Source organism: Tenrec ecaudatus, chromosome 16, assembly GCF_050624435.1.
Source record: "Tenrec ecaudatus isolate mTenEca1 chromosome 16, mTenEca1.hap1, whole genome shotgun sequence".
NCBI classification, from domain to species: Eukaryota; Metazoa; Chordata; class Mammalia; order Afrosoricida; family Tenrecidae; genus Tenrec; species Tenrec ecaudatus.
In genome coordinates, this window is record NC_134545.1 from 18,785,186 (window position 1) to 18,801,381 (window position 16,196).

The 16,196-nt window shown below is 44.0% G+C and overlaps 1 protein-coding gene across 2 annotated transcripts; it reads left to right on the top strand.

Annotated features, from left to right (window-relative positions):
- The first annotated feature begins 1,234 nt into the window (after positions 1 to 1,234).
- Positions 1,235 to 15,179, top strand: LOC142428780 (zinc finger protein 77-like). Of its 2 annotated transcripts, XM_075533610.1 has the most exons (5): positions 1,235 to 1,271; positions 4,514 to 4,730; positions 5,328 to 5,454; positions 12,056 to 12,206; positions 13,037 to 15,179. In XM_075533610.1, the coding sequence occupies exons 2-5, from the start codon at positions 4,728 to 4,730 to the stop codon at positions 13,866 to 13,868; spliced, it is 1,113 nt and encodes a 370-aa protein (XP_075389725.1). In that variant the 5' UTR covers positions 1,235 to 1,271; positions 4,514 to 4,727; the 3' UTR covers positions 13,869 to 15,179. The 2 variants fall into 2 exon arrangements, 1 of the variants encoding a protein (XP_075389725.1); XR_012780401.1 differs by lacking the exon at positions 12,056 to 12,206.
- Positions 15,180 to 16,196: the final 1,017 nt, after the last annotated feature.

Consider the following 16,196-nt stretch of genomic DNA (forward strand, 5'->3'; position numbering starts at 1 on the left):
GGGGCCTGGAAGCACCCCTGGACCTGTTCACCAGGGTGACCTTGATGTTGGAAACACCCCGGCACAGCTTCTACCATCAGAGCAACACAAGCTGCCAAAGCACAGCAAAGTGACAACCATTTGATTCTTTATAGAGACGAAATCCATTACTGTTGTGTCCATATTTACTTACAGCAACTGGAAGCGCTGATCAGACCTGGGCTGCAGGGCGTCCAAGGCGTTGATCTTGATGAAAGCCCACTCTGCATCTTCCGCTATGGAGCAGGCTTGTGGGTTCCACCTGCTCACTGCCAGTAACCGGCCACGTGCTTTACCATGGTGCCACCAGGGCTAAAGTGCATATTGGAGGTACCAAAAGAACCTACTAACAGCTAGCAAGAACATTTTGAAAAATAAGTAAATGAAGTCATTGCAAAGGAAAGCTATTCTTTATACCAGAATCCCAACCAAGTCCATATTTTTGAAGTATTCTTCCTTCCTCTTCTCAAACTTTTGTATTCCAGTGGTGAATAATTATCTATGGATCTTGATCACATACTTGATGAATCTCAGGCTGAATCTATGGTAGAATTCTTACACTGCTCATCATTAGCTTTCGTGTTTGGTGCTGGTACGTTTGAATAATACTTGAAATGATGGAATTTCCTCGAAGGCAAATAGAGAGAAGCCTGTGTCAGGCAGCCCTGAACTTCAACATGGATGCTGCAAAGCCCTTTTAGACCATGGATTCCCTGTCATTCCTCTCTGTGTGTTTTCCCAGCACAGTCAGTCATAGGCTTTGCTGAATCAAAAGGGCAATACCAGTCGGTGTCAGTGCACTACTGCCCAGGATGTCGACATTTTGGGGTTTCATTTCATTTTGACCAGTTTAAATTTTCCTAGATTTATACTTTGCACATTCCCCGTTCTGATGATCAGCAGATTTTTACAGCGTTTCCTTCTTACCTTGAGTTGTGCCCTTGAGTCAGTGAAGGTTCCGAGTGTCCTCTTTCACAGGAACTAATAGTTTCTATTTTACCCAGAAACCCGAACACTTAGAAGTGTACCCCAAAAAGCACAATGAAATTCCCTCTTGAAGAACAAGGAATAGATTCAGTCTGTTTCTCTCAGACTTGCCCTCCAGCTCTGCAGATCCGGCCCCACCTGTTCTTGACGCCCCTCCCAGGCCCCTCCCCCGACCCGCCCATCACCTGCAGACTCCTCCCCCTTTGGGTGAGGCAACTTCCGGCTCGCCATTCTGACCTGGGAGTCTTCCGGGAACGTGCCGAGAGGTAGGTTCGTCTTTGTGTTTCAGGTTCGCTGTGTCACGTGGTGTCCGCTGCGGCCCTGCGCCCACAGTTGTTCTCGGGGTCCCTGCGGGGCTGGAAGTGCCCGCTCCCCGTCTGTCCGCGGTCCCGGGGCGTCGGGACCCGCCGTGACCTTTCCGGTGACACCCGCTCCCTGCTGAGGGCCGGCGTCTCTGACTCTGGGCCTGGGCTCTCCGACCCCCTTTGTCCTGCTCGCAGCCCCCCACGCACCCTCCCCGTCTCCCAGGAAAGGCCCCGCGCGGGGCGTCCTCTGATCGTGCGCTGCGCCTTTCTCCTGGGCTCGCGGCCACGCGAGGACCGGCCGGTCCGGCCTTGGTCCCAGGGAGGCCAGCCATGCGGTCCTCAGAGCGCCATCCTGTCCTCCAAGAGCCCGACTGTGTGCGTCCTGATGGAGGTCAGTCCCTAAGGACAGGGACACGGGGGTGCCTGGGATGCGGCGTCCACGCGTGGTGCGTCCACCCTCGTGGTCAGGGTTAGAAACACCCCAGACAGACCGAGCGTCCTGTTCCCGAAGAGCTTGTTTCGGAAACAGACAAGGGCAGTTCTCCCTTTTCCCATAGCTGCTGTTGATGGTTTAAATGGACCCTATAACCAGAGAAACCCCCTCCTAAGGGTACGAAGCGGGAACGAAAACACAAAGATCTACACATAACCCTGGGGGACGGATAACAGAAAAGTGAGTGAATGGAGACGTCAGACTGTGTAAGACTTGACAAAATAATAATAATTTATAAATAATCAAGCGTTGTGGAGGGAGGGGATACAGGTGGCATTAATACCAAGGGCTCCAGTACAAAGAAAATGTTTGGAGAATGATGATGGCAACAAATGTGCTTGACACAGTGGATTATGTAAGAATTGTGATAAGAGTTGTACAAGAGTTGTAAAGTGATGGCAGGAGGGACGGAAATGAGCTGATCACAAGGGCTCAATAGAAAGTAAATGTCCAGAAAATAACCATGGCAGTTTATGTATAAATTTGCCTGATACAATTGATGTACGCATTTTAAGGAGGTGTAAGAGCCCCCAATAAATGGGTCTTTTGGAGAAAAAGGAAAGAGAGCAAGGTACCTAATTCTGTTGTTTCACTAGCTGTCTCCCTCTGAGTGCTTGTGTTGCTCCTCCTGAAGCCCGTGTTAAGTAACCTCACATTTACCTATTATAGGAACATCAGCCCCCAACTTCCTGATCATGGGGTGTGTCTTTCTGGCCTGAGCCACACTGTCCTGTGAACATCAGATGTAGAGCAAGCGGCCACGCTAAGTTGCAAAGGCAGGCCTCTGACTAGGTTGTAGAAATGCCCCCCAGGAGTGAGGACAAACCTAGAATGACTCATCCTGACCCCTAGTGGAGCAGAGGAAAACCATTCCTTAGGCACTTCCTGGTTGTGCTTTCTCAGACACCCTTGATGTGGATGTAAGATCGCCCCCTTTGGGCTTGGTCAGCAAGCACTTAACTCTCTGAGCAGACCCTGCCACGTCTTTTTTTATTTCAATGTTTTATTGTGACTGGGTGACAGTTCTCAGAGCAACTGGTTCCCCTTCAACAATTAATATGCATTTTGTTTTTCGATGAAAACTTGCTGTTTCTTGTAAATCAATTCTACATTAATTTTTTTCCCTAGGTTATCTTTTAATTCATGGATTTATTTTTTGAGTTTTATTGGCCCGTAATTCGTCTCATACAATTCAATAATTGTACCGTTTAAATTGTACAATCATTACCACAATTTCAGAATATTTTTTTCCTCCCATGATTGAATTACCTTAAAATGAATTGTGTAATCACCTTCAGTCCTAGTGCTGCCTCCCCCTCCCACCTGCACTGTTTGCTGCACAGCCACGTCTTTAGATGAGAGGAAAGTCCTTACCGTGGAGATGCATTTTGAGCTGCTCTGTTGTTCTTTATTGTTGATCATGTGCTCTCTCCTGGAATGGCTGATGCTGACCATCGTTTTGGTTTTGCATCTTGTTTTCTTAGTTCGCTCTTTGAAGCTTCTTGAATCAACCAGTATTTTGCTTGGAGAATCCTTCAGGATTCCAACTTGGGCCTTGAATCTGTTTGTTCCTGTCATTCATGGGACAGTTGTCGAGCGTACCCTTCCCTTTCGGTTTATTTATATCTTCCAGGCTTACACATTTCTTTGGAATGTCTCTGCTGAAACCCACTGTGTTCTTTTTCATTCCTTCTTGTCTTTGGAATGACATTTTTCTTCATGTATGATTTGCTTGATGTCATCTGACAACTCCTCAGTTCTCTGGTCATTGGTGTTGAGTGCATGAAAGGTTTTTATTAGATGGTCTGTAATAGTGGATGGAATACACTCAAGGGTCCTACTTTTGCCCTCTGACACTTGCTGTCAATTCCAGTCCACGGCAACCACAGCTTATAATCCCCTGCCAGCACCAGGAGGAAAGATGGCCTGATTTTGCACTTTCCTTCGATTGCTGTCATGGTCAAGACTGTTTTTTTTCAGATGCGGAGTTTGCCTGTCTCTTCAATGTTATATGTTCTGTCTCAAAGAACACGCTCCCCTTCTTAGGGATGGATTTCATTAGTAGCCACGCAGAACTCAATGATAATGTTCATGATTGAGTTTTAACCATTATTGCAATGCAGGTGAGAAATGCTCAGGATGAAGTTCTTTCTTGAGTGCATGTCACAGAGTTTTATGCTGGCGGTGGGGGATTTGCTAATAAATTCCAAAACGGTGTGCCCCTCAGGATTAAGTCTCAGCCTAAAAGCATTAGCTTCCAGTCTCAGGGATCAGTAAACCCAGATCCCCAAATTGAGGACCTAGGAACTAGACTCAATCCCGTGCACATGATAGCCCCCTGCCCAAATGGACTCAGCTTTACTTTCCATGTGTCTTGGGGAGCCCAGGACTCTGTGTCATGCTTCTGGTTCTGCTGCTGTACCTCCTCCATTCCTCTTATGTCCGTGCTCTCTCTGCATCGGGAGGTTCACTGTCTAAACTGGGCAGGCGTAGATGATCCTTATGTTCTTGGATGTGGACATTCATCTGACTTTGCCGTTGTTTGTAGCAGAAGGAGCCTGTGAGGTACATTAACAATGCAAGCCTGTATTCTGGGATACAGGATCTGAATCTGACTTTTATGCAGATGTCCTCAGAATCGAACATGTTCTTGAACCTAGCCAAGTCAAGATTCAAGAGCCTTACTGAATTGTGTGTCCTTCCATTTCAGGTCCGAGGTATGGCCTGTTCCAGAATGCGACATTCTTGCTTAGCCCTGGAATCTCCAATCAGCATTTTAAACCCTTCTGACTGACTGGACTACACATCATTGACCTTTGTCCAAACTGCCAAGTGGCTCTGCTTCCATACCCAACCTGCTATGTGAAGTGTGTACTTGACCTCAAGAAATACATTCAACAAGTCGTTCAGAAGCTGGAGCTGGGATGGTGAGTCCTACTGGGAGTTTGGTATCTAAGGGTGGGGGCTGATTGGACCTTTTCTCACATCAAGCGCCCAGGCCTCCTGTGCCTAATGAGGAGCTAAAGGAGAAAGTGCAGATTCTTCAGTGCTTCCTAGTGGTTATTTTCCATTCACCCAGTGTTCTTGCTGTGATAAATATTCAGGGTGGTCCTTGGCAAGGAAGTGACTTTCCCCCTTCCCTCTGTTGTAAGAGAAGTGATGTATGTGAAAACAGGGCTTTTGTTTTAGAGCACGTCTGCCTGCTTTGAGTTATGTCTTCTGACTAATCTGAACCATAAAAATAGAGAGGAATATATTGAGTTTGTCAGATCACCTGTGCAGAGATCCCATTCATTTTGCGAGAAGAGGTGTTCCGTCTGTGGCTAGCATGTAATGAGAGAGGAGGTGAGTCTAGGCAGTGAAGGGATAAGAGTGATAGCTCACCCCTGCTGGTCATCCTTACAGAACCTCGTGTCTAATGTCCTTACAGGCTCAGTGCGCAGGACTGTCATCCTCCTCCTCCACCTCTTTTCACCTGTTGGAGTTCACGGTACCTTGTTGAACTAACATGTGTGCTGTTTTAGGACACTGTGGCTGTTGAAGATGTGGTTGTGGACTTTTCCCCAGAAGAGTGGGCCTTGCTGGATCATGCTCAGAGGAAACTCTATGTGCTTGTGATGATGGAAACTTTCCGGAACCTGGCCTCAGTAGGTATGGATCCACTTCCCTGTAAATGTAGAGTGATCAAATCAGTCATATATGTTGGTATTACTCTAGTATGTGGTCCTGATAATGGGAAAACCTCGTATTATCAGGCAAACAGAGTCATTTTCACTCAACAGCCTGCTGCTCATGGCTTCCCCATGAACAGAAAGCTCTCAGTATTACACTAAATTTTTATTGCGTTTGTGACTAAGAGCCTTAAGTTTAAGTGCAATAAATATGCACATTGACCTTCCTTGGTTCACACTGGATGCATCTGTTCTATTCCTTGTGGAGGCTGTGTTTATTAAAAATTTAACATTACGTTGATTTTCCTGTCAGTGAATTCACCCTTGTCACAACGCCAACCAGTGGGGCACAAAGTATGGTCTCAGTGTCAGGGAAGAGTTGCTGCTGTTTCAGCATTCTTGTATCATGCGTCATTTTCAGAGAATCAGAACCGTTGTCACTCGTGTGACAAAGAGCTTTCGATGAAGAAGTAAACTTTTATCAGAAATATATCACAGTCCAACTGGATTCCGTGGTTCCAATGATAGCTGGGTACATCTTCATACTTGCGAACCGCATGCGTAATGGTGGAGCAGATCTCCGAGGACCCTAGACTTGATTGTAGGTTTGAATTTGTGGTTCCATGGGTCCAAAATCGGTGGAAGCACGGCAGTTTGCTAATGGAGTTCTGGGTGGAGTGGACTGTAGTGGGCTACCCATGAATAAAGGCACAGAGTCTCACCAAACAGGAAGCCAGGGCAGAAGAGAAATTACCTCTACTCATCTCTCAGTCATGCAAAAAGGCACACCCCCAAGGAGGCATAACCCAGCTACACTGGATTGAGGGTTTGACGCCCTCAATGCAAGCACACTTTATTTTCTTTTGTTTTATGTTAAATGTATTCTTTTCAAAAGTTACGCATCATAAGTTACAATTTGGAGTACTTTATAAACCATTAAGTTACATAAAAATGAAAATCTAATTTCATAACAACTTGTACATATTGAGCCTTTTGATACTATCCTTAAACTGGTGAAGTAGAAGGGAATCATCATAGCTTAATGGAAAACGACTAGTTCAATTTTTAAAATTTATTTTCTTGGGGCTCATACAACTCTTATCACAATCCACACATACATCAATTGCGTAAAGCATACTTATACATTCATTGCCCTCATCATTCTCAACATTCGCTTTCTGCTTGGGTTCCTGGAATCAGCTCCTCATTTATAAATTATTAATTTTATCTCACACTGCCCAGCATCTCCCTTCACCCACTTTTCTTTTGCCCATCTTCCAGAGAGGAGGATATATGTAGATCCTTGTGATCGGTTCCACCTTTCTATCGCCACTTCCCTCCCACTATTGCCCCTCTCACCGCTGGTCCTGAGGGGTTCATGTGTCCTGGATTCCATGTTTTTCCACTTCCCATCTGTACCGCTGTGCAGCCTCTGGTAACCAGGTTTGCAAGGTAGAATTGGGATCATGATGGTTGGGGGAGGAAGCGTTTAAGAACTAGAGGAGTGTTAAGAGTGGCATTATTGCTACTGTGATCCCTGAGTGACTCATCTCCTCCCCACTACCCCTCTGCAGGGGATGTCCAGTTGTCTACAGATGGGCATTCGGTCCCCATCACGTGCTCCCCTTATTCTCCATGATATGATTTCCCACCCCTCCCCCCCACCACCCCGCCTGTTGCTTGAAACCTGTTGCTTGAAACCCCTCGGCCCTTCATGATCACACATGTTGGTGTGCCGCTTCTCTGTGGGCTTTGTTGCTTCTCGGCTAGATGGTCGCTTGTTTACTTCCAAGCCTTTAATACTCCAGACGCTACATCTTCTCCATAGCCAGGCACCATCAGCTTTCCTTCACCACACTTACTTATGCACACATTCGTCTTCAGCGTTTATGTGGGGAAGGTGATCACACAATGATGGTTTTGTTCCTTGGTGTCTGCTGCCTGATCCCTTCAACATCTTGTGTTCATACAGGCTTGTGTTCTTCTCTGTGGGCTTTGTTGCTTCCTAGCTAGATGGCCCCTTGTTTGCCGTTTAGACCTCAGATGCTACACCTTTTGATAGTTTAGCATAAAGTTTATTTTCCTGTCAGTGAATTCACGCTTGTCACAACGCCAACCTGTGGGGCACAAAGTATGGTCTCAGTGTCAGGGAAGTGTTGTTGGTGTTTCAGCGTTCCTGTATCACGTGTTGTTTTCAGAAAATCAGAACCGTTGTCACTCAAATGTATGAGAAAGAGCTTTAAATCAAGAAGCAATCTGTTACCAAGAAGATATCCCAGCCCAGACCAACTGAATTCCATAAGTCCAAAGCTAGCGGGCTCCTTCTATACGTGCGTACAGCAAGCTGATCATGCACAATGGTGAATCAGATGTCAGGGGATTCTAGGCTTAATCACACGCTTGAGTTCGGACTTGCATGCATCCAAATTTAGTGGAAGCACAGCAGTTTGCTAATGGAGTCCTGGGTGGAGTGGACCATAGTGGGTAACCCATGAATGAAGGCAGAGTCTCACAAACAGGAAGACAGGGCAGAAAAGAAATTCATCGTTTAGCTATGAAAAAGCGATGCCCCCAAGGAGGCATAACCCAGCTACACTGCATGGAAAGTTTGACTCCCTCAATGCAAGAACACTTTGTCTATTAAACTCAAAGTTCTTAATGTTTCCCTTCCTGACATAACCGGTGAAACACAGTGGGCGTATAAGCAAACGTGGTGAAGAAAGTTGATGATGCCCGCCTATGGAAACATTAAGCATCTGGGGTCTTAAAGCCTTGAAGGTAAACAAGCAGCAATGTAGCTCAGAATTAACAAAGCCCACAAGGAAGAAACACACCAGCCTGTTTGATCACAAGGTGGGAAATGGGTCAGGTATCAGACATCTATGACTAAAATATCAAATCATCGTTAATGAAGAGGAGTGCAGATTGGGAACCAAAGATCCATGTGTACACAACTGGACATCTCCTTACAGAAGGGTGCCAAGGAGGGGACGAGACAGTCAGGGTGCAATGTAGCAGTAATGAAACATAACTTTTCGCTAGATCCTAAATGCTTCCCTCCCCTCCCATCTCACCCCTGTTTTCATGATCCCAATTCTACCTTACCAATGTGGGTTGGACCGGAGGATGTGCACAGGCACAGATAGAAACTGGAAACACTGGGGATCCAGGCAGATGATTCCTTCAGGAACAATGTGTGAATGGTGTTAAGGAGGCGTGGAGGTAGGGTGGGTAGAAAGAGGGAACCTCTTACAAAGATCTACGTATGACCTCCTCCCTAGGGAATTTCAACATAAATGCAGATGAAGGGAAACATCAGTTGGTATAACATATGACAAAATAATAATTTATATATTATCCAGGGTTCATGAGGGAGGGGTAGTGCGGAGAGACGTGGAAAAATGAGCTGATGCCAAAACCAAGTTGAAAGCACATGTTTTGAAAATGATGATGGCAACAAATGTGCTTTTCACAGTGGATGTGTGTATAGATTGTGATCATTGTACGGCCTCCCAATAAAATGATTTAACACAAAAGGTTTGACTCCTCCCCCACGTCCACAGAGGTGCCCTCACATTGACATAAAGTAAAACAGCCAGAGAGATGCTAGGAGAGGGCTTCCTCTGAAGTACTGCATTTGTATGAGGGGGTGAGATGTGAGCAGCGAGGAAAAGTGACTTCTGAGCCGAGGCACACGTGCTGCACAGGGATCTGCTCCTGCTTTTCCAACTCTGACCAATGCTCATGTTCCCAATAAAAGAGGTGAGTCCAGGATCGGCTGTCCCTCTTTCAGCCAAAAACAAAGACCTGGTGGAATTGAGAAACCCTGAAGTTTATTCAGAGAGGAGTGACAGGCAACAGTGGGGTTTCATACCTAGAAACACCTTGAAAAATGCAACTAAGAGCAAATCACATATCTTCACCTGCGTGACGGCAGCAAAGTTTCTGAATGGCCACAGGAAAAGGTTATTGTGCCTTTTAAATGCCATTAAGTCCCTTTCAACCTGTAGCGACCCTGTGCACAACAAAGCTAAACACTGCCCAGTCCTGCACCCACTGCAGTTACACCTACGCTTGAACTTACTGTTGGAACCACTGTCAGTCCATCTCATTGAGGGACTTGCTTTCCTTCCAGGTGTCTCTAGTTTACAAAGCACAATGTTCTTCCTCAGGGACTCCACTTTCTTAATATATCTTCAAAGGTTTGCCACCCTCCTAAGAAGCACTCTGTATATCCTCTATGACACTCAGTTAGTCCTGTGAGCAGACAGTCTAAGGTACTTTCCTCATTCCTCTCAAGAAGCATGATTCCAATCCATCGATTCTTTTTGTAGACAACTTCCAACTATGACATGCAAAATTGAAAAAACCGTGCCCTGTGTCTGGTGCACCTTCGTCCTCTAAATAGCATCCTGCTCTTCAATGGACCAAAGAGGTCTTGTGCAGAAGATTAACCAAAGAGAACACTTTTGATCTCTTGACTGCTGCTTCCATGACTATTGATTGTGGATTCAAGCAAGATAAAGTCCTTGCTGACTTCCACCTTTTCTCCCATCCAGTTGGGAAGGTGTTGTTCTCGTTTACATGGAGAACTAGTCCATACAAGGAGTTGCAATCCCTTGTCTTCATCTGCAAGACCTTTAGATCCTTGTCACTTTCAGCAAGCTATGTTGTGTCACTGGCATATGGTAGGTTGTTAGTAAACCTTCCTCCAATACAGTCTTCTTCACAAGAGATCCAACTTCTGTGATGCTTTGTTCAACATACATTATGGATAAAATATGTTGAGAGAATATATCTGTTACACAGACCTTTCCTGACTTTATGCCATGCGGTGGTATTCCCTTGTTCTGTTTTCACAGCTGCTTCTTGATCCATGTAAAATTTCCACACGAGCACAAGGACACAAGGAAGTACTCTTGAATGCGCATTCTTCTCGGTTATTATGCACAGTTTACTATGCCAAGTGCCTTAGCCGAGTCAGTGAAACACAATTGAACAGCTTTCCGGTATTCTCTGCTTTGAGCCAAGAGCCATCTGACACCAGCCACGATGCCTCTTTTTCAAATTCCTGAATCTGGCCTAACCCTCACAAATCTCCCAGTCAGTGGACTGGTGCAACAATTGTTGGTTGATCTTCAGAAACATGTTCTTTGATTGTGATATCAGTGACATAGTTCTGAAGTTTGAGCATTCTGTTGGGTCGCCCTTTTTTGAACTGTCAATCAAATTGGAAAATTCGTTTTTCTCAGCTTTATCTTGGATTTACATATGAGCAATTGATGATGTGATCCTCAGTCATCCCCTGAACAGAGCTTCTCCATCATTTTGCCCCACATATGTAGTTATTTTTTTCTGTGTATTCTATGTGGAGATGTCTGTGTATATTTGTGTTATTGAAAAAAGGTATATCCTTTAAACAAATAGTTGATTTTGTAAGATATTATCACATGATCTCTGGCTTTTTCTTGCACAGAATACCTTTTTTTCCAGCTACTGTTTTGTGTCCAAGTCTTTAAATCAAATCCCACCGAATGAGCAATGTATCTAGAGCGTGCGTTTCACTGATAACCCATTGAAGGTGTCTTTTGAATTCTTCAACTTCTGCTTCACTACTTTTCATGATTCTTGAATCAGTATGAATAATGCTAGTGTGGATTCCACTCTTTGAAGATAGATATAATCCCATTACAGAGACCATTACATTTCAGGCTTGATTATGAAATATCTGATTTGACACGGAGTGCCATACCTTTGCTCTTGATTGTGTTATCTCCGGTTTAATAAATTGTAGGTTGTTCTGATTTCATTTTATTGGAAGCTCGTACAACTCTTAACACAAACCATACATACATCAGTTGTATAAAGCACATTTGTACCTTAGTTACCCTCATCATTTGCAAAACATTTGCTCTCTACTTAAGCTCCTGGCATTTTTCCCCTTCCTCCCCCCCCCACTCTCTCCTCCTCCTCAACTCGCGATAATTTATAAGTGATCATAGTGATAAGTGGGTTTTAGGCAGATGAGGTGGTGAGGGTGGAGGTGCCCTGTCACCCTCTGACTCTAACAAACTAGATCTTATAATATTTTATCTTTGCTATGTTTCTATTAACAGCAGGTTAATGGATTAAACCCTTCTTTCACTAAGACGCCTTTGTGTGTTAGGTCATCACACAAAGACCATCCTTCTTTCTATCTCTTTCCATTCCTTGTGGATTGTGCAGAGTACCCTTTTTAGCTCCTGTTCTTAGCCCCTCTTTATGCGTCAGGCAATCTCAATCGCCAGGCGAGTGTTCCCTACTCAATGTCACTGCCACAATATTTAAAGGCCAAATTGTTTTTCTTTTCTCTTTTTAAAAACCATTACATTGGGGGCTCTTACAGATCTCATAACAGTCCATACATCAGTTGTATCAGGCATATATGTACATATGCTGCCATTGTAATTTCCAAAACATTTGGTACTTAACCTTTGGGATAAGCTCCTTTTTTTTTGTTTGAAAAAATTTCCCCCTCCTTTGACTAGTGCCTTTCCTTTTTGCTTTTATTTTCTGATCCACAACTTGTATTACTTGGTCAGTTTCCCAAAAACTTGACGATAGAGAAAAGCTGTGCACTGACAGTACAATAGTACAATTCCTGAAAAGTGGCTCCTGGTCCTCCAAGGTGGGAGAAATATGTGGATTTCACATCATTGAAGATCAGGATAAGAACCGGAGTAGTCGTGCAAGGTGAGTGTCATTCTCTCAAGATAGCAGTGCTTCTGAAGGGAAACTTGAGGCACAATGATTTCATTAGCATATGTATGTCCTTTAGGTATTCATAGAGGGGAATGAAATGAACAGATACATCATTCATGACATGTTCTAGTTCGTTTGTATATAAGTACATGTACGTACATGCCTGTGTGGGTATACACACATACAAATGTGGATAGTAATAATTATAGTGGCATTTCTGAACCTCCATGTGCTGTTGAATATTAGGACTCATGGGAGGACCACTCTGTTGAAGCCACCTACCATTTAGATTTCTGCCATTCTTCTTAATAAATAATGAGCTCTGGTGGCCTAATGGTTCAAAGTATGGCTGCTGATCTCAACGTCGGCCTGTCGAAAGCACTGGTTATCCCTTACCACGACTTTCTCCTTCTGCAAAGAGTTGCAGGCTTGCAAATATACACTGGCTGTTATACAAGGTCAATGTGAGTGAACATGAACTGAACAGACTTGAGTATGTATGTATATATGTGTGAAAAAATATATATATATATACACACCTGTATAAACGTTCTAATATTGTGTTCAATGAAATTTCGCACTAGAATACGTGCATAAATGTGTATCAGACATTAAATATTTAAAATATAGTTTATGTATGTACAACTACAGTGCCCCATACATATGATAGAAATAGAATAAAATGAATCAATGTTTCTGTGAGATGACTTGATCTTTGAAACTTGAAGCAATTCAAAGTAAAAAACCCCACGTGTTTATTGTGATTGTTATCATGAAATGAAAATCATTATTTATCTACCTACTTGCTACTTTTTCCTCAGAAGATCTATTGAACAGAATGTCTATGAAATTAAGAAGAAAAGTCAGTGTGGACAGACCTACAGGTGGATTCCAGATCTCCACGTGCTGCAAAGAACTTACCATGAACCATATCCTTCATTGTCCCTTCACTGTGGGAAATCCTCCATGGACCAGTCATCATCACTGAACCGTCATCCTGGCCTTCACTCTGAATGTGACACCTATCAAGATGGAGAACACGGAGCAGGCTGCAGGTGTCCTTACTCCCACCGTCCTGTGAGAACGCTAACCGAAGAGAAACCTAAGGAATGTACGGACTATGGGAGCGACAGTGAGGAGAAGCCCTTTGGTTGTAAGCAACGGGGAAAAGTTTTTAATGCTTTGCCAGACTTGGCTAGGCATTTGAGAACTCACAGTGCAGAGAAACCCTATGAAAGGAAGGTGTGTGAGAAATCCTTTACCAGTCCCTCACACATTGTTGCACATTGGAGATTTCACAATGGACAGAAACCTTATGAATGTAAGGATTGTGGAAAATGTTTTACACACCTGTGTTACCTTACTGGACAGAGGAAAACGCACAGTGGAGAGAGGCTTTATGTGTGCGGGGAGTGTGACAAAGCCTTTATTCATCAATCTGCCCTCATTCACCACAGGCGCATCCACAATGAAGAGGGGCCTTTTGAGTGCAAAGAATGTGGCAAAGCCTTTACTCATCGCTCATACTTGGATAACCATGGGAGAGTTCACAGTGGAGCAACGCCTTATGAATGTAAGGAGTGTGGCACATGTTTTAAGTACCCCTCATCCTTAAATAGACATGAGAATTCACAGTACAGAGAGGCCTTATGAGTGTAAAGAATGTGGCAAACGTTTTCAGTTCCCCACATCCCTCATTAGACATAGGAGAATTCACAGTGGAGAGAGACCTTATGAATGTAAGGAGTGTAGGAAAACCTTTAATCGACCCTCTTACCTTATTATACATAATAGAATTCATAGTGGAGAGAAGCCTTATGAATGTAAGGAGTGTGGGAAAGCCTTTGCTCACTACTCTAACCTTATTACACATAACAGAATTCATAGTGGAGAGAGGCCTTATGAGTGTAAGGAGTGTGGGAAAGCCTTTGCTCACCACTCTCACCTTATTACACATAGGAGAACTCACAGTGGAGAGAGGCCTTATGAATGTAAGTAATACTGCACAGCCATTAGTCCTGCCTCGACCCTCATTACACATAGAACTCAGGAAAGAGGCCTTATGAATATCTGTTTGGCCAAGACTATGATTCCTCCTCATCCCGCATTAAACATAAGATAATCCACAATGGAAGGACCTCTGGTTCATGTAAGGAATGTGCCAAAGCCTGTGCTCGTTCCTCAGTTCCCAGTTCACATAGGATTTCTCCCAGTGGGTGGAGGTCTTATGAATGTATTCTACATGGGAAAGCATTTATTCAGTCCTCATTCCTCACTAAAGACTGAAGAGCTCACAGTTCAGAGAGGGTGTTTGTAGGGTTGTGGGACAGCCTTAGTCAGCACAGGTTGTTGTACATATAGCAAGAAGTCAGAGTGGAGGCCCTATGAATGAATGTAGGGAATGTGGCAAAAACCTTTTGTTCTTTGGATGTCACTACACACAAAAATTCACAATGCACCGGGGTTTTGTGAATATAAGTGATGTAGCAAAGGCTTTCCTTGGTCCTCAATTTCACTAAATATTACACTAAATTAACCATTAAACTAAACTTCACTAAACATTGACGAATTCACAGTGAAGGCAGGACCCGAGAATATAAAGACTGTGACAGCCTTTCAATATGGATCAAACTACAGAAACGGAGACAAGATGGGATTAGAGTTTCTTTGTTCCTCCAAGAGAAGTGAGAGCGCGAGGTCACAGTGCAGCTGTTTCATGAGCCTTCGTTTCTCCAGTCTCCATGAATATCTGTGAAGTTCTTAGTCCATGATGTACTTAGTTCTTAGTCCATGATGTACTTTACCTTCATGCAGTCTGAATATTGTCAGTAAGGCTGCTGTGAAGACTGCTAAGCAAGTGTGTGTTCGTATTGAAATTGGTGTTAATTTACATGCAGTAAATCCATAGAATTTGTATTTGGATGTGGGTTCCTGTTTTCATGTGTTAGAGGCTTTGTTGCTATGTTTTTCATTTTTGTCTGCATTCTCTACATCCATTGATAAATATTAAATAAAATTATTATTAATATTGTTGAGTATTTTGTTGACCAGTCATGATTAGGTCTTACAGTCCAGTCTTTTAAAGACCTCTATTGCTACCCACCTACCCGACATGATCACTGAAGACAGACGTGTGTGTAAGCAAATGTGATGAAGAGAGCTGTTGGTGCCTGGCTATCAAAAATCTATAGCGTCTGGGTCTTAAAGACTTGAATGCTTTTAAGCGATTCCCTACTATGTATACTATCTTTTTATCAAAAGTAATAAATAAACTATGATCTTGAAAGTGCCTGAATCAGAAAAAAAAAAAAAGACTTGAATGCAAACAAGCAGCCATCTAGCTCAGAAGCAACAAAGCCCACAGAGAAGAAGCACACAGTCTAAGCGAATTCAAGGTGTTAAATGGGGCATGTAGCAGACACCAAGGAACAGAAACAATCATTGTGTGTCACCTTCCTCACATAAACGCTGAAGACGAAGGTCTGCATAAGCAAGTGTGGTGAAGAAGGCTGATGGTGCCCGGCTAATGAGAGATTAGCATCTGGGAACTTAAAGGCTTGAAAGCAAACAAGCGGCCATCTAGCCCAGAAGCAACGGAGCCCACACGGAAGCAGCACACCATGGGTGATTGTGAAGGGCAGATGAGACCTGGTCTCAAACAACAAAGGCGGGGGGGGGGGATGACATCACCGTGAATGAGGGGGAGTGCGTGATGGGGACCCAATGCCCATCTGTAGACAGCTGGACATCCCTTGCAGATGGGTAGTGGGGAGGAGATGAGTCATCAGGGTTCAGTGTAGCAACAACGAATCTCAAAACCTTCCTCTAGTTCTTGAACGCTTCCTTCCATACCAATTATCATGACCTCAATTCTACCTTGCAGATCTGGTTATTACCAGAGGATGTACAGCGTTGCAGTAGGGATCTGGAAACACAGGGAATCTAGGACGGACGAACCCCTCAACACCAGCGGTGGGAGTG

Coding starts and splice junctions, on each gene's coding strand:
- LOC142428780 (XM_075533610.1), top strand. Junction 5,455..12,055: donor CCGGAACCTGGCCTCAGTAG/GTATGGATCCAC, acceptor TTACTTGGTCAG/TTTCCCAAAAACTTGACGAT. Junction 12,207..13,036: donor AACCGGAGTAGTCGTGCAAG/GTGAGTGTCATT, acceptor CTTTTTCCTCAG/AAGATCTATTGAACAGAATG.